General features: G+C 53.8%; 2 protein-coding genes across 3 annotated transcripts; both read right to left on the minus strand.

The window, feature by feature from the left end:
- Nucleotides 1–1896: 1896 nt before the first annotated feature.
- On the minus strand, nt 1897–3064 carry Tcap (titin-cap). Its single transcript, XM_032913967.1, has 2 exons — nt 2926–3064; nt 1897–2735 (listed from the first exon to the last, which is right to left on the minus strand). Exons 1-2 carry the CDS (start codon nt 3033–3035, stop codon nt 2342–2344), a joined length of 504 nt encoding a protein of 167 aa, XP_032769858.1. The 5' UTR covers nt 3036–3064; the 3' UTR covers nt 1897–2341.
- A 1835-nt stretch (nt 3065–4899) lies between these two features.
- On the minus strand, nt 4900–27533 carry Stard3 (StAR related lipid transfer domain containing 3). Of its 2 annotated transcripts, none has more exons than XM_032912653.1 (15): nt 27425–27533; nt 13732–14004; nt 10628–10705; nt 10219–10296; nt 10045–10098; nt 9378–9495; nt 9116–9214; nt 8842–8897; nt 8407–8499; nt 7775–7837; nt 7565–7660; nt 7179–7258; nt 6998–7102; nt 5963–6056; nt 4900–5566 (listed from the first exon to the last, which is right to left on the minus strand). In XM_032912653.1, the coding sequence occupies exons 2-15, from the start codon at nt 13951–13953 to the stop codon at nt 5462–5464; spliced, it is 1341 nt and encodes a 446-aa protein (XP_032768544.1). In that variant the 5' UTR covers nt 13954–14004; nt 27425–27533; the 3' UTR covers nt 4900–5461. The 2 variants fall into 2 exon arrangements, with proteins under 2 accessions (XP_032768544.1, XP_032768545.1); XM_032912654.1 differs by lacking the exon at nt 27425–27533 and adding an exon at nt 14220–14241.
- Between the last annotated feature and the right edge of the window lie 325 nt (nt 27534–27858).

Genomic DNA, 27858 nt, shown 5'->3' on the forward strand with positions numbered 1-27858 from the left:
CCTTTATCTACTACTGGGTTCCCCCCCCCCCGCCCAGACCCCTCCATCACAGGGGTGGGTGGCTGCTGAGGGATGAGGCGCCCGAGGCCGCCACATCTCTGTCACCCCATCCATCTCAGTTAGTGTCTGAGCGCTGGACGCGCGGGGGGGGGGAGGGGAGAGATGTGGAGGGCGCCCTTTAGAACATCGCTCCTGCCCCACTCTTGCTTTACTCTTGCTTGACAACCCTCCATCTTTACAGGCCCTTGATCGCTTCAGTGCCGCTCTGCTCCCCCAGCCTCAGTTCCAGTGGCCTCCTGGCTCCTCTCCAGCCTCCCACAGACTCCGTCCAGCATCCCATCCCTTCTCTTTCCCAAGGTCTGAACTAGCTCGTGTTCCCAGTCCCAGCATCCTTCCCGGCCTCCTCCCCTCTCTCGGGGTACCCTTTACAAACTCCCCTTCTTTATCTTGCCATCCCCACCTCCAGACCTCTACCCCATCTCTATCCTCCTTCAGAAAGGACACTCTGTTCTGGCCTCTGTCTTGGTGGCCCTGGGTACTGAGCAGGTCTCTGCCCCGAGCATCTGATGGCAGCAGAGATACAGGTGAGAGGGGTCTAATGCTTTTAGCAAGCAGAACATCGGGGCATCCCCTGTGGGGCCCTGGGGCTATGCGCTGCTTATCTGAGGTCCAGCAAGCATGGTTGGTTCAGGATGTTCCTACCAGGTCAGGGACACCGGACTCGTGTAAGAACAGAGAGTGCAGAACACATTCTTGGTACTGCCACAGCCACTACAGAGGCAGCGCATGCGCACTTTTTGGTTTTTCACAGGTAGAGGACCCTGCCGTCCTTCACCCCCCACCCCTCAGTCAACAATCCTCTCCCCACTGGGGAGTTGGCAGGGCCTGGCCTTCAGGTCCCGCTTGGTGCTCTAGGTGCCTGGCACATAATGTGCTTGTCTTCCCTCCCATGTACTCAAAAGGGCAAACCGGGCTGGAGAGGTGGCTCAGTGGTTAAGAGCACCGAATGCTCTTCCAGAGGTCCTGATTTCAATTCCCAGCAAGCACATGGTGGCTCACAACCATCAGTAATGAGATCTGATGCCCTCTTCTAGTGTGTCTGAAGACAGTGACAGTGTACTCACATAAAATAAATAAACCAAAATGGCAAACCGCCCTGGCAACAGTGTCTTCAATCTTCCTGAAGCAGGAACCCTTTGAGCCCTCTGCCTTTCTGGGGTGGGTGGGTTACCAGCCCCTGCTAAGATAGTCCTGGCTTTCTATCCAGTTCTCCTTTGTGCCCCTTCCTTATCCTAAAGGCCAGACACCCAGGCTGGCACAGGAAGCATGACAACAGCTGCGGAGGTCACAGATAGGAACTTAAACCCTGTCCTCCCACCCAGGCCAGGGACGGTGGAACACCTGATGCCAGCCAAGATTTGATTCTGTCTGGATTTACAACTGACGGGTCTTAGGGTCACTGACCCCATCCACACCCCAAGGCACAGCCAAGGATAGCCCTGGTGCCAGCCCCTTCCATATCGTCCACAGATACCATTTAAACAAACCCTGATGCCAGCTGGCCTGCTGGACACTCCCCAGTGCCAGGAACTGGACACAGAAGCCAGGGCCGGGCAGAGGCACAGGAAGGGGGACCACAGTTACTCTGTTTACAACCCTGCCCCTGTACCCCACCCAGAAGCATGGAGTGTACCCTCTGGTTATGCCATATTTAATTCAAATGCTTGGCTGTTCCCAGAAGTGCATGGGAGACATTCATGCCCACCCCAACCACAAAGAAAGAAAAGAAAAGAAAGAAAGAAAAAAGAAAGGAAAGAGGAAGGAAGGAAGGAAGGAAGGAAGGAAGGAAGGAAGGAAGGAAGGAAGGAAGGGAGAGAAAGAACGATGCAAGCCTGGGACATGGCTGAGCGTTTATTGCAGTGCTAACAGAGGGTGCTGGGGGCCTGCCCTGCTTTCACCCTCTTTACATCCCCCTCCTTCCGGTCTCCAAGCATCCTTCCGGAGCATTCTACATCCTTCCTTCTCCTACTCCATCGCTGTAACCGCACAGGCGGGTTCCAGGGCCTCTCACGGGGCCTCTGGCTCTCAAAAGAATCTCTTGTCCCTTCTTCTGGGGCTGAGGGTACTCAGCTCTCCACTCCTAGTGTCCACCATCCTTGCTCCCCTCCCTGTGGGGACCCAGGACACCTAGGCATCCTGGCCTCTGGCTCCCTCCTCCCATGGCCCGCACCTCTGGGCAAACTACAAAGCAGCCATGGCCAGCAGCTCTCCCCCATCGTCCTAGGCAGGAAGTGCCCAGCCCAAGGCAGACACATCAGAGTCTGCATCGGTCGCAGTCCTCTCAGCCTCTCTGAGCTTCCTGAGACATGGACCGAGACAGGGTACGCCGCAGGGGCCCGGGTTTGCTGACTGGCACCACCGGGGGAAGCTGCTTGGTGATCTCAGCCACGTCCTGGCGCTCCACGCACTGGCCGCCCAGGGCTGTCTCCAGGGCCAGCAGCTCCCGCAGCTGAATGGGGGTCTCCTCGCGTTCCTCCTTGGCGGCCCCCACCTTGGTGGGGGTGAAGATGGGTAGCGGCAGCACCCGCTGGTACGGCAGCTGGTATTCCTGCAGCCCACGGCCGAGGATACCCAGGCGCATCACCAGCCATGGCGAGCGCTGTACCACGGCCTGACACTGTCCCTGCCGGTGGTAGGTCTCATGCCTCTCTGTATCCTCCTCATGCAGGGAGCATCTGAAAGTGGAGAGATGAGGAGAATCAACTGAGAGCAGCTGCTCTCTGGTCTTGGGCTAAGTGGGGTCTCCTTGGGGATGGCCAGGTCCCTGGAGCAGGGGAGGGGCCCCAGAAACTTCAGGGGCGTGTACTCTGCTATGTAGCAGGCATTTGGGGAGGGGAGGCAGAATTCCAGATGATCCACACTCACCCCTCTTCCGGCCGGGTAGACAGAGTCAGGTCTTTCCACTCGGCCCAGAAGGCTTCCCTGCGCTCCTGGTTTTCCTCAGACACTTGGCAGCTCAGCTCTGAAGTGGCCATGATTCCTTCTTGATCCCTCTGTTATGCCCTGCTCCTCCGGAGCCCTTTAAATAGCCCCCTTCTCCCCCCTCTCCCCCCTCACCAGGGGCTATTTTCAGCCCCTCTGGCGTCAGATGCTATAAGCAGAGCCAAGACTCACTGGTGGTGGTGGGGCTCTGAATCCAGGGCGGGGGTTGGGGTACCCAAATTCTGATTGCTCTCAGGTCAGAGGTCAGCTTCCAAAGCCTGCGAGATGCTCTGCTGGGGGCCTGGGTCCTCAGAGTAGCACCTCCGGGTGTCTGGCATATAGCAAGCACCACCTCAGACCAGGCACGTGGGCAGCCTCGTGCCACCTTGGCACTGTCTTCCGCCTGCTCCCCCTTATCCAGGGAGGACAGCGGCTTGTCTGTAAACAGAACAGGAGAAGCAGGAACTGATGCCCCCCTCGCTCTGCCCCATCGTCTCCCCTTCCTGGGCTCAAGGGCACATACCATAGTGAGGTCCCTTGACCAGAAGGATCACGTAACCGAGTCTGTACAGAAAGCCTAGTTCCTAACCAGCAGCACAGGGCAGGGGAGAGGACATTTTTGCCACACCCGACCCCTGGGTGTGGGCCCCCGTGTGCTTTCATTCCCAGAAGTGGTCTAAATACCACCAGTCAGGGTGAAGGAGTCCGGAGTGGGGGAGGAGCTGCCCACATGGGGAGAAGCATGGTGAGACAGAAACAGAGAAAGCCCACTGAGCAGGGTTAGGAGGCCCAGACCAGCCTCAAGCTGGCTCTACTTTATATAATCATGGAGCAGTACCTGCCCCTTTCAGAGTCCCCCTTTATCTGCTTTTCTGGCCACAGGGGAATGAACCCTTGGACTGGGCAGCCCCACTGCCCTGTTACCTGGGAGGTGGGACTAGCTCTGTCTCATGAAGCAGAGGAAACAGATGTCATGAGATCGCCCAAGCACCCAGGGTGTAATTCATGGTACAAGAAGCTGGAGGCGAGGCTGGGGGAAGGGCAGGGGGCAGGAGGTGGGGGTGAGGAAGGTAGGCGCTGCTGAGGCACTGAGGCACTGAGCAAAGGCCCTCGAGGCAGCAGCAACAGAGGCAGCAACTCCTAGGGACAGGAGAGAGCGCGCTCAGCTCCTGTCAGACTCAGAATAGCGCATTACTGAATCCTAGGCCTCGGCCCACGTTGTATAGCGTTCATTTCATAACCCCACAGGCCTAGGCCTGGTCCCCTTTGACAAAATAGGAAACGGAGGCTCAAGGAAGGGTTGCCCAGGGTCTTGTACCCAGCCAGGACCAAGAAAAGCCCACTTGGTCCAAGCTAAGATTCCTTCAGAAGCCTGTATGGAGGGTGGGGAGGAGGGAGAGGGGACCTGACTGGCCTTGGAACCCAGGCTTCAGTTGCTTCCAGTGTGAGGGCAGTTGGGGCACAGGGCCAAGGTGAGCCTTGTAGAATCGGGGTCAGTGTCTGGGGTACCACAGGTACCTCAGGAACCCTGAAGCCCAGGCGCCACCTTCAGGCCTCTGTGGTTCAGTGAGCATTCTCAGCCTCCAGCCCCGAGCTGCATGGAGACTTGAGCCTGTAGAACCTTTCAGGAAAGGAGAACCTAGAAACTGCTTGCCCTGGGTTCCGGTGAGAAGCTGGGTGATGTTTCTGTCAAGGGCTACCAGGCTCAGCCTTGCGGCGAGGGTCACACCAAGGCCTCACAGCAGGCAAGGCTTTTCCTTTGTTTGAATGAATTTTATTTTATGTGAGTAGACAGGGCCTACCTGAGGAGTCCTGGCTGTCCTGGAAATCACTATATACGACCAAGCCAGCCTCGAACTCAGATCTGCCTGCCTTTGCCTCCCAGGTACTGGATTAAAGGAATGCACCACCACACCCTGCATTTTGATTCTTTATTTTGTGTTTTTAATTGGCTCAATTTATTACAAAGGCTCCCGAGAAGGCCTTCACAGAGTGGAGGCGAGGAGGCAGGAAGGCAGTGCCGTCCCCCTGCCTTACATCCCCACAGTGTGTATGGAACAGGGTCCCAGACCCCTTCCCTAATGATACGAAACCTGGACTAATGATTCCTCACCTTCACGTTGCAACGGGATGGTCTCCTGCCCTACCCCGGCCCAGGTCCTCTGTGACCAAGTCTAAGGTGCCCAGTGAGGCGTGGCGGACATCTCCTCCAGAAGGCAGGAGCTGTAGGTCAGCAGAGGCAAGACAGCCCCGGCTCCTCCAGTATGGGGAACCCCGAGTCCAGGTACTCAACCCCACAACCGCTCAGGGCCCTGTTCCGAGCAATTGGCTTAGTGGAAGGCTACGGCCAGGGAAGGAGGTGCCACGGGCCTGCTTAGCACAAAGTCCTTCATGGGCAGCAGAAACCCAGACATTTCCACTTTCTGGCTCCGGAGGCTGTGGACAGAACCCTGGCCCGCAGGGTGGAGAGGGAACATGGTCAGGCTCGGGCGCCCAGCTCTCCAACACGCTGCCGCAGGTAAAAGGCAAATTCAAACATGGTGGCCCCAAGGCTCTGGTGGATGAGGTACCGAGGCAGGCGGCCCTAGGGAAGGCAGGAGAAAGTCACCTCACAGCTAGCCTTCAGCAGGGTCTCTTGGCAGCCCACATCAGTGAGGGTATCCTGAGCTGGGGGCAGATGTAGTTCTGGAATCTGCTTGAGCCCCCTGTCCCCTTGTTCCTGGAGGGAGGAACATGCTGTACCCAGGTCTTGGCATTAGCCACATAAACAGACACAGGTGGGGGTGGGCCGGCGGCCAGCCATCCCTCCTGGGGCCTTAGGAATCAGGAGTGAGAAAGGGGTCACATGTTTCTTGGACCTTGCCACCAATCCAGTACAGGAGACTGAAACTGGGGGTCCCTGAGTAAGGCAGAGCGGGGGCCATGTTCACATAGCAACCAGACTGCATTCCACAGCCATGATGCTTCCTGCCGGCCTCACCTTGAGGTCTGTGTTAAGAATCCAGATGAAGGTGCAGACCCGGGGGTTGCTGGCTGACTTGAGCACAATGAAGCCTCCAGGGCCATTCTCTCCCCTAGGAGAGAAAGAAATACCACAGGGGACGGTTGCTGAAAAAAGCAAGTCCCCCGGCCTTCCTCACCACCATTCTTGGCCCTGGACTGTGAAAGGAACAGTCTAGGAACTACCTCCCTGCCTCCGTGTGGCCCAGAGCTGGTGCCGGGAGCAGCAGGGCCTGCCTGCCCAGACACTGGTGCTCACACTTGCACCACAGTGGCGGGGAGTTCACAACCAGCCCTTGTCTGCTCAGTCGGACCTGGCCAGTAAGCTGTAACTGGGAGACCGTGGCCTAAGCTAGCTCTTCTCACCCCTGCCAGCATCATGGCCTCCAGAAGAGGGCGCCTTTTAGGAGGCAGCTGGCCCACAGGCGACTGTTCACCTCCCGTGGCCTTTTTGTGAGCACGCTTAAGCCACAGATAAAGAAGTAACACAGAGGACAGGAGCCTGCCAACCCCCTAGCAAGGCCACTGCAACCAAGGCAGCGGGAGCCCTAATCTCAACTTCTTGAAAAGCCCCCACCTCTTAGGGACAGAAGATCTACTTGGCACCCAGCACTGCAGTCTCCATCAGCCAGGAGGTAATGCCTCGATGCCCTTCTACCTTCTAGAAGCAAAAGAGTCTAAATTCCACTCCCCCCACCCCCCACCCCTGCCTCTGTCCACGCAGATGAGGCAGTAAGAACGGGGAGGAGAAAGGTGAAACCCAGAACTCAGAACCCAGTGCCACCTCCGCCTTCAGCCCGTTCCTGGGACTATCCAGCCAGCTGCCCATTCCACACACACCCTCCAGCCCCGGGGGTGGTGACACCGTGCCAGGAAGAAAGGTTAGCAGGATTAGGGGTGGGATGAACAAGGCCTGGTGAGCAGAGCCTCAGTGTGGGGGGTTAGGGGGAGTTGTTCAGTCAGTTGTACACACTGTACCCCAAGTTGTTTACAGCTAAAGGGAGGCCACGCTCACCTGACGTATTTGTGCGTGGGGGGCTTGGAGCAGTGTGTGGTGGCAATACCAGATGACAGATACCGGTCTCTGCGTCGCTCAATGCGTCGGACATTCACAAAGTCCCTGGGGGTAAGGCAGGTTAGAACAGACGCCCCAAGTGTGGGAGGCTTGGCTGAGAGGGGAGGACCTGGGTGCTCACCTGGGGGACACGACGCCACCTGCAGCTCCGGACGACACATCATAGGAGACAAGGGTGTTATCCTCCACCCGCTGTAGGATCTAAGGGCCAACCAGGGAGATCTGAGATACAGGGGATCCCTGCATTGTCCCAGCGTCTCAGGAGCTCCAGTCTAGCCTCCTCCCAGCTGGGGACACTATACTAAGAGCCACTGCCACCTGCAGGCCCGGGGCTGGGTACAAGGTAAGCACACTGAGCCTCCCTGCCTCTTGGGGCAACCATAGCAGCGCCTACTTTACAAGGAGAATGCTAGAGAAGCCAGCCTCTGGAGGAAAATGGATACAAGAAGGTATGACTGGGCTCTGATCCACGTGGGAAAGGGGGCAGGCAGGACCTGGGTGGCTCACCTGGCAGGCAGTCACCGTCTTGTTCCACAGTACCATCCTCTCAGGCTGCAGGATCACTTCCTGGTATACCAGCTCAGCAGGACAGGGCAGGAAGGTCTGCAGGAGGGGTCAAGGGTGAGTGAGGTCAGAAAAGACACCTCCTCGGGTTGGGAGACCTGGCAGGAGCACTTCAGACGGATCGGGTGTCTCTGGGACCCCTTCCCTACTCACCTTCAAGATGAAGGTCTTGCCATGGAAGGGAACTTCAATGGTGTACACAGTGTCCCCATACTCCTGTGGCAAGGACAGAGGGTGACAGGCGAGGTAGGCTTCCAATAGCTTAAGGTGAAAGTTCCACCAGGGTCTAGGGACATCTTAGCAGCATTCAGAACAAAGTTGTTCTGACAAGCGGGAGCACGTGCAGAGACCAGCTCTGCGCTCACGTTGAAAGGCAGGAGCTCAGCTGTGACAGCAACTATGAGAAACCAGAAGCACAGCTCCAAGCTGCCAAGGGCAGCCAGAGGAACTGGCCAGCACGAACCCGGGCATCCTTCCTCGCCTCCCTGACCCTCTGTAATCTTTTAGGTAATGTTGTTTGGAGCACGGACCAAAATACCACACACAGGACAGAGGCTGGCTTTCCCTCAAAACTTGGATCCCAGGGAGCCAAACATCAGGGAGGTGAGGCCTGGACTGTGGAAAACGAGGAGACGGAGCCCAGTCCGGCTTGGTCTCCTGCTGAATGGTGGTCCCCAGGCCACCAATTCTGTGCTCTACCACCTCCCTGGGGCAGGGAGACGGCTCCAGGTTACTGAAGACTGAGAAGGGTGGAGACTCCCATCGCACACAGGTGAAGTCCTTACATTTCTCCTCTCCAATTTCCAGTTCTCCTCCTGGGCCAAGATCTGATCCACCACGGCAGTGGCTTCCTTCCCCTGACGGATGTACTCCCGCTCCTGAGCGGGGGAGAGAGGGGTCAGTCAGGGGCCTTGCTCTTTGTGCTCCAAGTCTGTTCTTTCTCCCCCCATTCCACAACCCTTTCCAGAGACCAGCCCAGCTGCGTGTGGGGTACAGGTTGCTGGCCCTGGCCCTGTGGCCTGTACAATTGGCTGCTGTTCCTGAGTCCCCCCCGGCACAGGGCAAGTCAGTGGGCCTGAACGGCCAGTGGCAGGGCAGACGCTCCAATAGACAGTCACTAGCTTGCACTCAGGCCGAGGTCTACCTTCTGCAGGGAAATCTGTCCAGCCTAGGAAAGCCCAGCACTGACCCATTATTCCAAGGGTGGGGCAGAGAAATACCTGGGCAGAGAAACTTTTCTTCCCAGTGACTTCCTCATCTGATTCACTGTCAGACCCTGTTGAAAACAAGAGCAGATGGCAAGGGGAGGGGAGCGAGTGTAGGAGGTGGTGGGGTTCACAGATGAGTGCAAGAAGGTGGGGGCTAAAAGTGTGTGGGAGAGGGTTGCTGGCTTTCCCCAGGGAGCCTGAGAAGGAACAGAAAGAACAGGCCCAGCCTACCTGGCTCCCCACACAGCTCCTCCCTGAAGGCAGCTCCACACCCAGCAGCTCTCACCTGCAAAGGATTCTGGGGGAGAGTAGAACTGGCCTTCAGACAAAGCACCGGAGAATAGAAGGGGTCCACGGGCAACAGCAGCCTGGGCAGTGAGATACCCTACAGAAGGAGACACGGGCAGCCGTTATCCCAGTCCAAGGTTTCCCCGCCTCCGGCTCAGAGAGGCTGCTAAAGTGGCAAATGGCTCAGACTAAGGCATTTCTCGGAGCTGAGAGGACCCTCTCAAAACCCAGGTCACCCAGGCCCTGACCCCTAAACTCACATCTCTCCTCTTCAGCCTCCTGGGGTAGGACTTTGAAATCAAGGAACCAGGTCTCCAGCCAGGCCAGGACGAAAGAGACGATGGGGAGCAGGTACCCGAACGCCCCTTTGCTGAGCAACTGAGACAGAAGGAGAAAACTGGATTCCACAGCCAGGGAACCCCAAACCTGAGCCCTCTCCTGAGGCCACCAGCGCCGGGTAGCCAGACTAGATAGACCTGATTCCTGATGCCAGATGTTTAGGGACCAGCTATGGCACATGACTCCTAGATGAATTATGTCTGTGGCAGGACAAACTGACTCGGGCTAGACAGTGTCGCTCAGGCAGCAGAGTGCTTGCCTAGCGTGTACAAAGCTCTGGGTTCCATCCCTGGCACTTTATAAATCAGCAAAGTGGCCATGCTTGTAACCCCGAACTGGTTGGCAGAGGCAGGAGGATCGGGAGTTCACGGTTACCAGCATAGGACATCATCCTGTTTGAGTGAAAAGAGAGCTATGTGTGGTGGTGCACTGGCGAGGCGGAGGCAGGAGGACGTCTACGAGTTGAAGACCAGCCTGGTCTACACAGTAAGTTCCAGGCCAGCCAAAGGCTACAGACCCTGTCTCCAAATCCACAGATGACGTCGATACAGAGACAGAGAGAGACCGGCCAGATCCTGAGCCACTGACCTCGGAAAGGATGACCTTGACAATGAGGAACGCACTGGACACCAGCGTGGTGATCTGCTGGGCAAAAGTGGGGCAGGAGGGAAGGCAGAGGCTGGGGAGGGAGTCCTCTCCACGCACCCCTCACACCAGCCCTGACCAGGGAAGGCCTCAGGGTTGCCGCAGATGGCATCTTACCGCAATCACCCACCAGTGCTGGAGCCGCAGCACAGCGTAGCCCAGGAGCAGCCCAGAGAAGCGGAAGAAAGCCAGAACCTGGTGTGGGGACGGGAGGCACCAGAGCGTCAGAGGCTTCCTCAGCCCTACTGCAGGGCCTCCCTTCCACTCCTGCTGCCCCAGACTCCCAGCTGGGTGACCTCACCTAGGGTGAGGACAGGGCTAAGCCTTTCCTTGGCAGAAACGGTATGCAAAGTCTCATCTCCCTGCCCCTACCTTGGGCTCTCTGAAGGTGGGGCCCAGTTCGGAAGACTGAGGGCCGCCACCAGGGGATGAGCTGACCCCCCCCCACCATCAGACTAGACATGGGATGGAGGAGAAGCCAGCCAAGGTGCCCTGCTGCGCTCTCTTGGAGCCTGAGGTCACTCACAAAGATGTCGAAGAATGAGCTCTGAAAGCTGTAGTGGATGACCTCCTGCTCCAGGTTCTTCCGGATGCCAGTGTTGGTCTGCAGAGGAAGACAGGAAGGGCTCTGAGGGCAGGACGGGCCAGGATGCTCCTCCTCCAGTAACGGTGAGGAGTCCGTGCCAAGGGCATCTGGAGGAGAGTCAGACATGACGAGCCACCACCCAGGAGGGCTCGTGAAGCGACAGGGGAACCGAGCCAGCAGCCCAAGACCTCAGACACCAGCTTGGTTCCTCGAGGATGCAGGCAGCCCACACGGGCCGACCTGAGTTCGAGTGTACCGTTCAGGAAGGAACAGGCCCGGAGGCCTGTGAGCTGTGCAGGGTAGATGGCAGGCACAGGCAGAGCTGGACGAGTCCTGGAGACTGCCTGTTCTATAATTGCATTTCTCTTCCCTCGCTCTGGTTCTCCGTCTTGCCAGCCACCATCCGAGGAGGACGAGGGGGACTAGGTGGGCAGTGGTGTCAGACAGAGCCCCAGGTGGCAAATCAATCAATTAGGTCTGTACTTAATGAGTGGGATCCATCACAACGCCACTGCCGCTGCCGCTGCCGCTGCTGCCGCTGCTGCGCCCCGAGAGGCCAGCATGAGGTCGGCCCTGCAGTTCTTGCTCCATCCCTGCCCAGCCCGCCATGGACTGTCACCAAGACACTTAACACCTTGGCGCAGACGCCAATGTCCAGGTATCTGAGAGACAAGGGAATCGGGACGGATTCCAAGAACCAGACTGGATCCCGGCTCCTCAGAGGGCAATGAAGATGCCGACCCCTGAGGAGAGGGGAAGATTCGGTAATGGAGCCCCGAAAGACCCTCTGATGATCAGCTAGACTCAGGGCTTCCTCGTCTGGCAGGCCATCTGAGTTGAGGGATTTCTTGGAGGAGTTTCTCTGATGCAGGGTCTCTTTAGTCCAAGCAGGATTCCAGCTCATAATGCAGATAAGGCTGACTCTGAAATCCTAGTCTTCCTGCCTGAACCTCCCAAATACTTGGATGACAGATGTTTGTCACAGCCAGGTTGGGGCCACATGTTAAAAGTTTAGGCCGCTAAGTTTGGATCTTGGAGTGAGCCAGTACTGGAAACCTTTAGAAAGCTTCTAAGTGAGACAAACACGAAGGATCTCTTAGTAAAGGTGCTTACTGCCTGAGGAGGCAAACAAACCTCACTGTCTGAGTTTCACCCCACAGACTCTATAAGGCATGTGCTCCCCAACTCACATACACACACACACACGGATATACATACACACATACACACACATGCATACATACACACATACATATATACGCACATACATATATACATACACATACATATACATACACACATACATACATAGCACATACATATATACAAACACATACATATACATACACACATATATACATAAGCACATACATATGTACATACACATATACACACACATGCATACATACACACATATATACACACACATACACACACATGCATACATATACACACATGGATACACACACATATACATACACATATACATGCACACACATATATACACATACATACACACATGTATACATACATACACACACATGGATATACATACATACACATACATATACACATACACACATACAAAACACACATATATTATACATTTCTCTCTCTCTCTCTCTCTCTCTCTCTCTCTCTCTCTCTCTCTCTCTCTCTCTCTCTCTCAAAAGAAAATAAACTGTCTGAAATTACATCAGCCTGGCATAGTGGCACACTCCTATAGTATCTGTCAGTGCTCCAGAGGCTGAGAGGTAAGTGAATCACTGGTTCAAAGCCAGCCAGGGCTAGGCAGGAACCTTGTCTCCCTTTGTCTGCCAAGTGGAATGTTGCTCTGACTCTGCTAGGAGTTAAGCCCTGCTCTCTGAGCCTCTCTTCCTCTGGAAGGCAGTTTGTTTGTGGGTAATGTTCTACCGCTTTGCACGAACTCTCTCTCGAGGATGCATGATGACTCTGAGCAATCGCAGCTGTCAGCCAAAGATTTTCAAAAGCAAAATCATCAACATTTCCCCACGTCTCCTCTGGTTATAAAACAGGCGTTCAGTTGGGGGTGTGGGTGAGATGCAGGGCTGCTCGGATGCTAGCTGGGACCTTCGAAAGGCAGACGCCATAGGACCTTAGGAGCTCAGCCATTTACCAGTGAGATGGCCCAATGCCCTCCTTGCTGGTGCCTGCATTACCCCAGAGGGACCAGTTCACCGTGGATAAATGAGGGCACTCACCCTTCCTCAGAGCCCTTCCTCACCCCTCCAGATCAACTTGACCAGAGCTAAATTTACTTCTTGTCCATCTTGCTGTTAGCTAATCCCTTTCCCAAACAATTCATTGACATCAAGAAAGGCCAAGCTTGGGACCTGGGAAAAGGACCTTTGCCAACTCTAATTGTGACAGGGGGAATTGGGCACTGAGATCCCGTGATTAACCGAGAGGACACTGAGGCAGGTACAGGTCTGGGATCTGCTTGAGGGCCCCTGACGTTGTGAATGTCGAGGCTTGGACAGGACAGGCCCAAGGGTGTGGACGCTGCACTGTGAGACAGCTTCATCTGTAGGCCATCAGGTAGTGGTCCCCAAAAACCGGGACCACCAACCAGGAACTTAAGTTTTTGTCCCGCACTTTTGCTTTTAGTTGGGACACAGGAGGGCCCCCAAGCATGTTTCCTGAATAACTGGATAAACTTGAGCCAGAGAGCGAAGGCAGAAGGCAAAAATGTCCCCATCTTGGCTGTAGGTGGTTCTCCTGCTTGCAGAGTTCCCACTAGGGGGCGGTGTGGCATACAGGCTAAACTCACAGCTTAGGCGGTAGATCTGTTCAACTGGGCTCCTTCAGGTTCTTGGGAGCCTAGACAAATGTCGACCCCTCTGGTCCCCCACCCTCAGGTCCTGTTAGCTCTCTTTATGTGACGGTAAACACGGCCCACACTCACTTCCCATTCTTCACTACCCAGATAAGCAACCCCATGGCTGAGGCGTCCCTCCCGTGTGGCAAGTGGGTGATCTACGAACCAGGGGCCTGCCTCCCCCACAACATGGCCCCCCACTCACATTTAGCTCGATGATCCAGAGGAGGGAGATGAAGAGCAAGTCGAAGGTGACGAAGAGGCAGAAGGTGCGGCGGACGTCAGAGATGACCCTGCGCTTCTCCAGAGGTGGTGGGATCAAGTGTGAGGAGAGGCTTTGGCTGTGGGACAGTGAGGTGCCCAGGGAGGCCAGGGCGGGCAAACTGCGCTCCAAGTCACCGGCCAGATCGCCAGGCAGCTTGCTCATCCTGGGGGGTCCCCACGTTGAAGTGGGGACAATGGAGCCTCAGCGGCAGGGCTGGGGGGAGAGGGAAGTGGCTGTCAAAGAGTCCCAGGAATGCCACCCCTTCCCATACCATCCCAGGTACCCCTGCCCTACATGGAGGCCCACAGCCCTGTGGAAGTCCGTCATGCACCAGGCTTCACTAGCAGGTAAGACTTGAGCACACCCCCCAACCCCAGTGCTCTGTCTTGTAGCTCGTAGGTTCTGACATCCCCATTCGGGGCACTTACTGGCCTCTGAATCTTGGGGACACAGGCGATCCTGCTCAGACTGAGGCTAGCCTCAGGGCCTGTCAACAGCCTTTGGCCAGCCTCTGCCCCCACCCCCAGGAGAAGAGGGGCCCAGGCTTTGTTCTTTGTTTCAAAGCACAAAGCACATTCCCTCCCACCGCCAGTCAGCCCCCCCCCAATCCATGGCAACTGGGAGGGACTCTAGAGCAGTGTCTTAGTGTGCCTGGGTGGCAGCTTGGTCCCCGCTCTCTAACGGCCTATCCTAGGCCCAACTACTATCAACTCTTCACATCTAACAACCCCTTCTTCCCAGGGCAGCTAGGGGGAAGCTTCCAAGGCAAGAACCTGCCATTTCCTTACCTCCTACCCTCCCTTGGCTCCCCAAGTCCTGACAGAAGGGTGAGGTAGGACAGGCACTCTGCCAAGTTCTAACTGGGCAGCACCCCGATCCTGACTTAGCACAGCCACTTGGGTCTTCAGTCAGGTCCCTCCATGTGACAGCCCCGTTCAGCCTCTGGCCTTGGACCTGGCCTTCCTGTTGTCTGGGCTGTTCTTCCTCACCCCAGTGCTCGCCTCACACAGTGGCCATTGCCAGCACCCACTCACCCAAGGCACTTCCCACCTGAGATCCCACCTTCACAAGCTACCCTTCCTCCCCGGACAGTGATGTCGAGGGTAGGCACAGGGCTTTGACTGACTTGGTCACTGTTGTCTCCCATGAGCCTGGCACCACACATGGCATACAGCAGGTGCTTCATAACGGACTGTTGCATAAGTGAACACTCCGGAAGGTCTCCTGGCCCTCGGTCCCATGAGGCACAGCAGAGAGAAATGGGACAAATCCTAATCCTGCCACTGCCAAGGCTAAGCTACTGCTGCTGCCCGGCGTCCACGTGGCTGTGGCCATGTTCACGCCCAAGCAGGACATGGATCTTCATACAGGTGAGCTAGCCAAGGCTCGGGGGTGAGGGAACTGGTCTAGCCCTCCATATCCCGTGCAACTGCAGGGCTCTAGTGGACTACAAAGGCAAAGTGAGCCCGAGTCCTTCGATGCTCCTCTGCCTAGGGTCCCTGTTGTACCAACGTGCTGAGCTGTAAAGGACGCCATCCCCTGGGTAAGGGAAACCAAGGCTGCTGGGAGGCAGAGAATGGCCCGCTCCGGCATGCACCAACACAGCATCTTGGGAGTTGGGGGGTGGGGTTAGTGAAGGGGAGTCCTAGATACCTGTCCCTGATTTACAAAGGGAGGATGGTGCACCCTCCTTTCTGATCTGTTGATGTTGTCTCTGTTAAGCTTCAGGGTCCTTAACCTACCAAGTCCTAAAGGGGACCCTGGTTTGTGACCAGCAGAAGGTCCATCCCTCTGCCTCTGAGTGAACCCCACAAGTAAGAGGCAGAAAGACTATTCTCAGTAGAGAACCCAAAGCCACCTGCCAGACCCAAGGATTCCACTGTACACGGTCCCCTAGAATGTACTAGGGAAAGCAGGCCTTGGCTCCGGAAGTCAACAGCAAAGGCCAGGGACACGGGGACTCTCCACATCCACCAGCAGCTTGAGGCCAAACCAGACCCAGCACATACATTCTCACCGTGATAAGCCACAGCTCCAGGGCTGGTGACATTTCCTGTGTCCTCCCTTCATTTCTTCCTGTCTCTTTCACCAAGCAACTTTCTACCTGTATGTCTGCTGTTGTAAGAGACTCTCGTCTGCGTGCTGGAGTGGCTTAGAATTCACTTTTTTTTCTCTTTCTTTATCTCTCTCCCAGATGTTTGCTTGCTTCTATGTTTAAAAACAGGGTCTCGTGAACTTTTGACCCTCCTGCCACCTTCTGAGAGCTGGGAATTGAACCCAAGGTTTAGTGCCTGCTGGGGACAAAACTCTTGCCAGCTGAGTTATCCTCTCAGCCCAGCTTGTATGAGAGAGGAATCTGAGCTGTGCGGAGGGATGTGTGTGTGCCTATAATCGAACTGAGGAAGGAAGATGAGTTCAAGGCCAGCCTGGGAAACAGTGAGATCCAACCTCCCCCTCATCTGCTTCCCAAAAACCCAAACCCAGAACCACTCTCCATAGGAATCTGGGGTGGGGATTCAACCCAGAAATAGAACCCCTGAGTAGCATGTGCATGAACCCCAGAGTTCAACCCCCAGCAACACAAGGAAGGAAAGAGAAAGAAAACAAAACAAACAAGTTTTAAAAAATAGAACTATCATGCCCTCCCCAGCTTCCAGAGTCTAGAAGTCTAAAATGAAGGTGGCAGCAGGGCCGTCTGCAGCGCTTGGCTCCCACTTCTGGTGGTGCAAAGCAATCTGGCATTCCTTGGCTTGAGCTCTCCAACTCAGCCTGCCTCTGCCACACTCTCAGAAAGCTCTCTCCCTGGCCCTGCCATCCTATGAGGAAACAGTCACACAGAACCAGTCTTTTTAGATTAGGGGCCTACTTGTTCCTGGGTGACTGCGTCTCACCTATGATGGCCTGGTTTCTAGGTCACTCTGAGGTACGGGAGTGTTAGGACTCCAACACATCCCTTCTCAGGGACACAACACGATCTATAACCACACCGTCTTTAAAGTTATTATTGCAATGTGTATGGGTGTTTTGCCCCCTGCGTGTATGGCTCTGAGTCTCATGCTTGTCTAGGAGGCCAGAGGAGGGTGTCAGAGCCCTTGGAACTGAGGTTGTGAACTGCCATGTGGGTTCTGGGTATAAAGATGTGCTCTACGATGCTTGGCATGAACCCAGGTCCTCTAGAAGAGGAGACAATGCTTTTAGCCACTGAGAATCTCTCAGCCTATTAACTCTTTTGGGTCCGTGTATGCATGTTCGTGGGGAACTCATGTGTCATAGCATGCATGGCGAGGTCAGAGAATAACTAATGGGAGTTAGCTCTCTCCTTTTACCATATGGGGGCCCCAGGAATTGAACTCAGGTCATCAGGCTTGGTTGCAAGCATTTTTAACGACTGAGCCATCTCACCAGCCCTATTTTGTTTTTAAAGACAGGGGTTCATGCATCTAGGGACTTGGCCTTGAACTCTGTATGTAGCTAAGGATGCCTTTGAATTTCTGATCCTCTTGCTTTCACCGGCTAGATTAGTCATGCGCACCACCCGTGCATGTGGTGATGGGGGCTGAATGCGTGCTGGACAGGCACTGGTGTGGCTGAGTTACAGCCCAGCACATTGGCTTTATAAAGGAATTCTTCATTTGTTTACAGAACTGACTGCCACTATGTATTTGTTTGTTTTATTTTGTCTTTTCTTTTCAAGACAAGGTTTCTCTATATAGTCCTGATTGTCCTGGGACTTCACCAGTAGACCAGGCTGGCCTCGAACTCAGAGATCTGCCTGCCTCTACCTCCCAAGTGCTGCCCGGTGGTACCTTTTCTTTTTTTTTTTTAAGACTAGATCTCGGGGTTGGGGATTTAGCTCAGTGGTAGAGCGCTTGCCTAGCAAGCACAAGGCCCTGGGTTTGGTCCCCAGCTCCGAAAAAAAGAAAAGAAAAGAAAAAAAAAAAAAAAAGACTAGATCTCCCTACATAGGCCAGGCTGACCTCAAACTCGAAAACCATTCCTGCCTCTGAGAGCTGGGATTAACAGTCAAGTTACCACGGGAGCCTTGGTACTCTATTTATATACCTCCCCCCCCGCCCCTCTCCCCCCACCCTCTGTACTGGGGATCGACACGGGGCTGTGCACATGCTTGGCGAGCCCTGTGCTGCTGAGCTGCGTCCCCAGCCCTAGCTGCAGTTGACAGATGAATTACATCTCACTGGATCCATGTCCTACGAACAAACATTTATATTTGTGATTACCAGAGACACAGCCCTGAATGACGTGCATGTGTATGTGTTCACATTGTCAGGAGTGTACCATCCAGACAGATTCCCTAGAAGCAGGACTGCTGGGTCATCCCTCATGCGTGGTTCCGTTAGGCGTTGCCAGATTCCCTTGGCAGTTGGCATCCCTAGCAGTAATGCACGAAAATGCCTGTTTGCCCACAGCCCAAAGGAAATACTGTCACCCGTGTCTGTCTGGGCCTTGATATCTAGTTCTCTCCCATTCAGGAGCCGCTCTCGGCACCTCTAACCATCTCCGTGCCACTCCCTTTCTCTTCCAATCTGAGCACTGTGGCTTCTCCACTCCTGGTCCGTTCCTCTGTCTGTCTATCTTTGTCCCTGGCTTTCCCAGCCCTCCCTGGGCACAGGAATTGGGTGGCAGCAGCTTGGGTGTAAGACACGCTCGGAGCAGCAACCACCCTGACGCTCACACCCAGACATCCTTATGGTGGTGAGAGACTCCGCCGGGGCTGAGAGCAGAGGTGCTGGGGGGCCCGGGAGAGCTGAAGATGCCAGCATGTGGGAGCCATGCTTTGGGGCTGAGAGAATGGCCGAGAGTCGCCCTCCTTAAAAAAAAAATCAGCTCAGTCCACAGAGAGCTGGAGCACTGGTCTTCAGAGGAGACCGAGGCTGACTCTGAGCCCCTGTGACAAGGCCTGTTTACAAACTCCTGTTCCTAAGCAAGAGGAAATAAATAAAATAGATAAATAATAGAGTTTTATCTAAATCTTTAGAGAAAAAAGCTAGTAAAAATCAGATTTCTGGTAGCCAGGTTTACTCAGGGGTAGAGGGTGCACTTAGCGAGTGCAAGCTTCTTCTATTCTTAAGCTACGAAAACCCAAATCTAGTCTGCTGTGGGCGGCAGTTGTGGGAGAGACCCACGCATCAGCCTTTCCTCCAGTCCAGCATGGCCCTGGAGAACTCCTGGGACACGACATGATGCTCAACTCACTCAGGTGACCAGCAGACCTGCTGCTGGCTCCCTGTGAGAGCCACCTTGACCTGGACTTGCCCCCACAAGTCCCCCAAGCACTTCTTTGGCCCAGAGGGCAGAGAACTACAGCCTGAGGGAGGCAGAAGCGAACCCCAAGGAACAGCAATCCCCACCCCACCCCAAGCCCACTGCCTGCTGTCACAGCACCACCAAAATGCCTTCAGAGGTGTCAGGAGGGAACGGCACATGTGGCATGAAGAAGCGGTCCATCAGCCTGCGGTGGCTGCAGACGCGACACCCGTGTGCTTGTGGGAGCTGGGCTGTGAAGGCTTGAGAGAGTGGAAAGGAAGCAGAGGGAAGGCTGGGAGGGTGTCAGGAGCTGGAAGAGGAGGACGTGGGGGATGGAGGTAGGTGCACGAGCACAGTGGATCCGCTCCTGTGGCTCCTGAGGTGCACGAGAGGACGTTGCAACCTCACCTGCTCTCTTACTGGCCCCAGGACACGATGCCAGAAGCCCAACTTGCAATGGGGATGCTGAGTTGAACAGACTCCGGCAAATGCCAAGGATTTAGCTCTGTGGTAAAGCACAGCTGCCAACACACCCAGACCCAGCACCATACACAAAACAAATATATACGCAAACTGGAATGGGCTTGAGGAAAGAGTTCAAAGCCTGGCCCTGTACTCTGCGGCCCAGCAAACCTTCCTGAGGCCTGGTCTCCTCAGCTCCATCGTTTTAACTTTCCTCAGTACTGGAGATGTAACCCCAAGTCCCTCACACTGAGCAGGGGCTACATGGATGCACTGTCTCCATGGCTTCTAAGCTGTATTTATTTTCTTTTCTGAGACAGGATCTCCTGTGTATCTCTGGTTGGACCCAAACCTACAGTGTAGCCAAGAGTAACAATGAGCTTTTGGGCCTCCTGCTTCTACACCCCAAGTGCTGGGATTACAGGTGAGTGCCACGCGCTTATGCAGCACTGGGAACTAAACTAGGTTCCCTCCTGACACCTCTGAAGCAGTGTCCCTAGCCGTAGCTGGGGGTTTTTTCTTTAATTTTATTTATTTTATGTGCATGGGTATTTTTGCCTGAGTGCATGTCTGGTCACCACATACGTGCCTGGTGCCTTCAGGAGCCCGAAGAGGGCACTGGGTCCCTGGGAACTGGAGTTATAGATGTTTGTAAATTTCCATGTGGGTAGATGCTAGGACTTAAACTCAGGTCTTCTTTTTTTTTTTTTTTTTTTTGAAAAGGGGTCCAACCCAGGGCCTTTTTCCCTCCAGCCCCTACCACTTGATTTTAAAAAGTCAACCCCAAATTTCAGGTCTTCTTGAAATGTCAGTCCATGCCCATTGAATTGCCAAGAGAGGGTGTTGAGTCTCAATGTTGCATTTTTTAAAGGCATTTATTTTATTATTTAAGTGCTTATGTATATGTTTAAGTGTATGTGGGAACCGTTGAAGGCCAGGGGAGGGTGTTGGAGTCTCAATGTTGGAGTTACAGGCAGTTTATTTTGTTTGTTTTGTTTTGTTTTTGTTTTTGTCTTTGTTTGGGGGGGGTTGGGTTTTTTGGTTTTTCAAGACAGGGCTTGTCTGTGCAGCCCTAGTTGTCCTGGAATTCACTCTGTAGATCTGGCTGGCCTTAAACTCAGGAGATCCGCCTGCCTCTGCCTCCTGAGTGCTGGGACTAAAGACATGTGCCACTATTTTTTTTTTTTTTTTTTTTTGGTTCGATGAGTTACAGGCAGTTTTGAGCCGCCCAATACCGGGAACTGAATGAATTCCACATCTCTAAAAGAGCAGCAAGTGCTCTTAACTGCTGAGCCATTTCTCCCCAGCCCGATATATATATCGATCGCACCTGGACTATACACTTAAAAGTGTTAAACTGGCAATTTTTTTGTTACATATTTTATCACACATACCGGTTGCTCTCTCGCCTGCCTCCTGGCTCCTCCCCAAACCCACCCCCAAGTTTTACAGCTTAGTTCTACAAACACTAGAGGCATTAACATTCTTACATCACAGGGATGCTATTTGTATAAGTGTCAGAGGGGAGCGGAGGGGAGGGCTTGATCAGAGGCTGAGGTGCAAGTGTAGCAGATGAAGGGCAAACAGAGAGCTTCCTTGTGACAGATAGTAAAAGCCACCTGAAAGGTCTGGGTTCAAAGTTGTACTATACAACCAACCTGGGCTGGAGAGATGGCTCAGCGGTTAAGAGCTCCGACCGCTCTTCCCGAGGTCCTGAGTTCAATTCCCAGCAACCACATGGTGGCCCACAACCATCTGTAATGAGATCTGGTGTGTCTGAAGACAGCTACAGTGTACTTGTATATATTAAATAAATAAATAAATAAATAAATAAATAAATAAATAAATCTTAAAAAAAAAAGGGGGGGGGTTGGGGATTTAGCTCAGTGGTAGAGCGCTTGCCTAGCAAACACAAGGCCCTGGGTTCAGTCCCCAGCTCTGAAAAAAAGAATAAGAAAAAAAAAAAACCAACAACAACCAACCTGCAGGAGGCACAAAGCAAGCCTTCCAGCCCCTCATTCCGATGCCCTGGTCATGCAAAGGCCAAGTTATTTCCCACTCTGGGCATAGGTAGATCCCCAGGTTAAGGTAGGGGCAGAAGCTGGTGTCTGTCCTGGCTCCCTGTAGAGGATTCAGGGAATGTCCCCGGATGGCTCTTTAGCACCAGCACTTCCTGTCAGCCCCCCATGCAGATGGGGGAAGCAGACAGGAAGACCCTAACCCTGAAAACTGGGCCCTGGGCCCTGAAGTAGCAGGAACACAGAGAGGATTCTTATAGCTTTCTTCCCCAGATCAGAGGCCCCAGTCACCTGCCTGCAGCCCCATATCCTGTGGACTACAGCTCCCAGTGGGCACTTCCTGCCCATGGCTCCGTGACTTACTGGCTAAGTATCTGCTCTTGCATCTGCTGTATCCACAGCCTGGGAATACCTGTGTTGACCCTAACTCCCTGGCAGTACAAAGAAAACAGAAGTGCCTAGAACAGTGGATTCTGTAAGAACTCTAAATACTAAGGACAGACTGGCAGTCCACCCCAGGAGGCTCCATGTGCCCCAAGGACTGTTAAGGCTTTGGGGTTGCTATGGGGAACTTGGGGGTACACGCAGAGGAGTCAGAGAAGCCAAAATGGGCTCCAAGCTGGGAGAAGGACCAAGCACTGGCTTCTCACTTCTCTTGTAAATGGGACAAACGTCAATACTTCTGGCCTTACAGAGATGGCTCAAGGGACATCCCTGACACACCTGCCTCTTCTGCAGGGGAAAAAAAAAAAAATCCATGAGTTGTCTTTGGGTCAGGCCTAGGTATCAGGTCAGCCCTGGTCTGTGCCCTGCTGCAAGCACACGGGTGGCAGACCCAGCAGATAGTGGCCCTCCGTGCCACCCCATCTGTACACGGTCTCCCTCATTCATCACACACTCTACCAGGAGAGGTAAGGATAATCCCCTGGGAAGGAAGAGACAGAACCCAGCCACTGTTACCTTAGAGAAGAGCACAGCTGACCCCCATAGGGGTCTTTCCACTGAACTGAGACCTATTACACAGGAGGCTTCACCGGCCACCAACAAGCTCACCAGCCAGCCAGCCTTCACCTGGGGAGCCCAGGGCCCCCTCGCCATATCCAGACCACCAACAAAATTTGGGGCTGGTCTTTCCAAATCCAGCCAGTACATACCCTCTTTCCAGTTAGCCCCATGTCGCCGCACCTGAACCATCTCTCACACCTCTATCTCCTTCCTTCCTCCTTGTATTTGACCGGGATCTACTCTTAACCCAACAGCCACAGGAAACCTGTGAGATCACACATCTCCCAAAGTCCCAGTCCTCTAGTGGCTTCCACAGCAAGCAAATTAAAGTCCCTGGGCTGGAGAGATGGCTCAGAGGTTAAGAGCACTGACTGCTCTTCCAGAGGTCCTGAGTTCAATTCCCAACAACCACATGGTGCCTCACAACCATCTGTAGTGGGATCTGATGCCCTCTTCTGGTGTGTCTGAAGACAGCTACATAAAATAAATACATTTAAAAAAAAAATGTTAAAAGCCGAAGTCCCCACCATGGCCCAGGACACACTCCATCCTTTGTCTCTTTCCCTTTAAAGTCTGCCATATTGGTCCTTGCTGTCCCTGGACACACTAACTTTGTTCCAACTCCAGGACTCCCGCACTGCTGTCCCCTTTCTCCACTCTGGTTTCTACGGAAGCGACCCTGTAGAGGGAACTTTCCAAGACCCTTATTCAAGCTCCACCCCCTCTTTAGCTTTCTTCCTGGTCACAGCTCTTGTTACTTTAACACTGTTGTCTTCTGGGCTTCCTGGCGTTTCCTCAGACTGGAAATGACGCCCTGGGAGGATGGCCTTGCCCACTGCTGCACCCCTGAGAAGCAGTACCAGGAAACGTGTGGATGACTGTTTATGTACTTCTCTCCCCACACGGGTTGGGATGCACAGGGTTACTCGTGCCCAGCCCTCAAGGCAATCATCCTGAAATTGGATCTTGCCCATCCGGCATCCTGCCCTGCTCAGGGCCCAGGGCAGCTCCTCCACGGCCAACAGGGGAGCTGATTTCCCAGGCACCTCAGGAAGGGTGGCTGCCCTGTGGTGATGCAAGGAAATGGGCCTCGGTGAGTTAAAGGTCATGAGTAAGGAGCATTAAGAAGGAGGAGAGGCCCTGGCTCCCTTCTCTAGTTGTGGGGTTTAATACCTGACCCCCATATAACTGAGGGCCGCTCCAAAATAGCACAGCGGGCTCCCCACTTCCTCATTCCAGAACTACTGTCATCTCTGAGGCCAAGCTTTCCTTTTTCATCTAAGTTCTTTTGACCTCAGGACTCCAGGTCAGTGTCACCCTTATGTCACCGCTAGACCTGAGCCTTGGCTGCACGGAGGCAAGCCACAGGTCATCTATTAAGTAAGCTGTTCTAAGGAAGTGTGAGCTCTGCCTGGAACTGGAAAGAGGACCTACCTAAGGGAGCTTGGAGGAATGAGAAATTCCACCTGCGTGGTGTCTGTGCTTAATTAATGACTGATCCCCCTATTCCCTACCATGCGATGCAGGCCAGAGCCGGGCAGATGCACAAGGAAGGCACTGTGCCCAAACCAAAGGTCTGCCTGGCCTGCTGTTTAGGAAGGCTCTGCTTCAGGAAGCTTGTCAGGGACAGCTCTCCTGTTCGGGGACTCCTGCCCTCAGCTAGGGACAGACTGACCTCAGGTTCCCTAGCCACATACCCACAGAGGGCTTGTGAAGGCCTCTGGCCCTGGGGAAGTAGAAGTTGGAAGAGAACAGGGCACAGAGCAGCACTGAGAAGCATGACTGGTTTCCATTTCCCCTTTCCTTGGGGGTTAAATAGGAAGAGGAGAGTCATCGGGCTAGCATAGGAACCAGACACTCCTTCCTAGACTCCATTCTGACCACAAAGAAAAAGCCCACCACCTGTCAGGTTTGCTCAGATCCCTCCCCTCCCCTGCCCTTCTAGAATGTTCTTAGCTCAGTGACTCTTGACCTCTGGCCCCCTCAGGGCCTGGTGAATGAGACTCCACTCCATTCTCCAGTGACCCTGGGTAAGAATGTTCTACTGAGGCTGAGGAAAGTTCCCAGAGTCACTCTGGAAAGGGCCAGCACCTCAGAGAGCTGTGAGCTCTCTCATGAAAAGGCCTGGGTGCACAGGCTCCTCCCAGGCCCGGGCCAGACAAAAGCCTACATTTGCCTCACTGCGGCCAGAAAACATTCAGAGGAACACACAACTAACAAAATGGCATGCTATCCATTGTCCTCTGTCCCACTGATGTGCCAGCTGCTCTCGAGGATGCTGGGACAGAGACAGTGCCTGGGACATGGCTGTGCATCTGAAATTAAGCTACAGGTCTTTAAATCTCTACTGGGTGACCTGAACCGACCTCCCCCAAGGCTCAGCTTCCTCACCTGCGGAAAGGAGGCAAAAAGCACTCGCACTCAACGGGATGAGCAGGAGCCATTTAGTCACAGGATTTCTGGTCTGAACCCGCACTGCAATCTTCCAGTGAGCCTAGGCGTGTGAGAACTCAGCTAACAGCAGGACACAGGAGAAGCTGCAGTGTGACAGACTCTGACTTGGTCCATTGGTGTCACCAGGTGTAGCGAGGAAGACTGATATAAATCTACGATGGCCTGATGTAAAATGTATAAACAAGGGCCCATGTCTCCCAGAGAAAGAAGCATCAGGGGCTGGAGAGATGGCTCAGCGGTTAAGAGCACCCGACTGCTCTTCCAGAGGTCATGAGTTCAATTCCCAGCAACCACATGGTGGCTCACAACCATCTGTAAAGAGATCTGATGCCTTCTTCTGGTGTGTCTGAAGACAGCTACAGTGTACTTATATATATATAAATAAATAAATCTTTAAAAAAAAAAAAAAAAAAGTCTGGGCAAGGGAGGAAGAGGGTGGATGGGACTTTCTGACCCAGGACAATGAAGGGAGGAAAGGGGAATGGGCAATGGACTGAATGGAAAGAAACGTCCATGGTCAAGAGCAAATGTTCTACTACTGATCCACATCTCCGGCTAACCCTAACCCCGCCCTACCCCACTGCCTTTGGTTTCAAGACAGGGAGGGTTTCTCTTTGTAACCCTGGCCATCCTGTAACTCTGTAGACCAGGTTAGACCCACCTACCTCTGCCTCCTGAGGGCTGAGACGAAAGGCGGGTGCCACCTGTGTACCAGGCTATTTGTTTGTTTATTTGTTTGTTTTGGTTTGCTTTTTCTTTTCTTTTTTTTTCTTTGGCAGTGTTGGAAACAAACCCCAAAAGGCTGGGTCTTTTTCATTCCTGAGTCTTTACTCAGAAGATCCAGAGCCTGTTCCCAGTGAGTCCAGGGATTTCACTTAGAATGAGAAGCGAGCCATAACAATCATTCTCAAGCAGCTTGTGAAATTAAGTCATAACCTAGAGTGCTCTTACACAAGACACGTGAACCAACGTTTACCAGGCACTCACAGGCCTGGCAGTTTTCTGCACACTCTACAGTACTTCATTTGTCCTCACACTTCTACCAGGTTAGGCACATTACTGTCTCCATCTTCCAAACGAGGAAAGGAAGATACTGACTTCATCAAGGTCTCAAAACAATACCACAACTCAAGAAGGCTGGTGCATGGGTCTATATCTCAGCTACGATGCCAAGGGTGTTCAGAGGACACAGAGGGGCAGGGCGGCCAACCTCTGGGGTTGACGAGGGTGGTGGGGAGACGGTGCTGTCTGAGCAGGACACTGAAGGATAAGTCAGCAGGAGGCCCAGCAGATCAGAGAGGAGAGAGGTGCTGAGGTATACAAAGGCATGGAGACAATTAGAATCCTTTGTGCAAGGCCCATCTTATAGTAAACGTGAGCACAGAGAGCTCTCCTCAATTGCTTCCCCACAGGCAAAGGGAAGCAAGTGACATCATCAGACTCGTGATCTAAAAGTTTGCAGGAGACTTGCCTCCAAGCAGTTAGGACTAGTTGCTGGAAATGGTGAGAGAGACATCAACAAGGGTGGTGACAGAGAAGGTATAGTTAGCTATACTAGCGCCTCTGAGGAAACTGGGTAAAGGATGGTAAGGCAATTCCGGAGCTTTTCCCCTGGATAAGACAAGAGCAGAAGAATACACTTACAGAGAAAAGATCAGCTCAGGCTTGAGACATGTGAACTCCTCCTGAAGTGGAGGTATCCCATAGGCATAATTGACAAACAGCGAATTTGGAACCCCAGGAAGGGGATGTGCTTATATCATCAATCTGGATATTCAGTGGACTCGGACCTGATGCTAACAACAGTGGAAGAGGCCATCCACGATCAGTGTACAGAGAGGTGGGTTGGGCCAGAGAGAATGTGAGAATGTAAGGCAGTACTTCTGACCTCTTGTCAGAGACGTAAGAGGAAAAATCAGGAACTATTGGGGAGTCAAAAGGTGGAAGCATGTCAGGAATGAGAGCCAACAGTAGCAGGCACTTCTGAGAAAGTTTAAAGGGCCTTTCCGGTATCATTGGGAAGTTATGCGTGGCTGTTTCCAACGGAAGTTGTGAGAAAACAGCGGGTGGCAGAAAGGCTACTAGTATGGTTTTTTTTTTTTTCCCCTGACTCTGACCCCTTCCCACACCCAATCCTGCCCCATAATACTCAGATACTGACTCCTTGCCTCTCCTCTTACTATAAAGAAAGCTTAGGAAAGCGACCGCAGACGTCCTCCAGAACCTCTTGGGTAAGGACCAAGACACCCCACTCCCCAAGCCTGTGCGTGCAGCAGTGAGTGGAGAGGAAGGGGGCGGAACCCGGAGCGCGAGGGGTGTGGGAAGGGACGGACCTAACCAAAACGGACACCGGGCAGGGAAGCGGGATTAATCGGGTAGAGACAGCTCTCGTACCACCACCCGGTCCCGGCGACCGCTGCAGGACCCACCTGCTTCATGTCACCACAGCCCCCACTCTTCCTGCTTCAGTCGCAGTCCCGCTCCACGACCAGGCAACTCTTCGGAGCGGAAGGAGATCTCCCAGCGGTGCTACTTCCGCCGCTGAGCCCGCCTCCCCCCGAGCCCGCCCCCAAAGCAAACCGGGATTCGTGTGATCCTGAAGCTCCCCGCCCTAGTCCGCCTCCCCTCCACCCGGAGCCTCTGAGACTAGGTCCGTCCGGAAGTCGAGCTGCCACCAAAGTTAGACTGTGTAGGGTAGTGTAGGAACACGAGAAAGGACTCCAGGGTGTCATGATTATTAGACCATACAGGCCTGGCACTGTGAAGTAAATGGGAACTGTATGAGGGCCGACCTGTGAGCACAAAAAACCCTTGGAGTTTTCCATTTTTTTTTTTTTTGGTTTTTTTTTTCGGAGCTGGGGAC

The sequence above is a fragment of the Rattus rattus genome, chromosome 9, assembly GCF_011064425.1.
Source record: "Rattus rattus isolate New Zealand chromosome 9, Rrattus_CSIRO_v1, whole genome shotgun sequence".
NCBI lineage: Eukaryota > Metazoa > Chordata > Mammalia > Rodentia > Muridae > Rattus > Rattus rattus.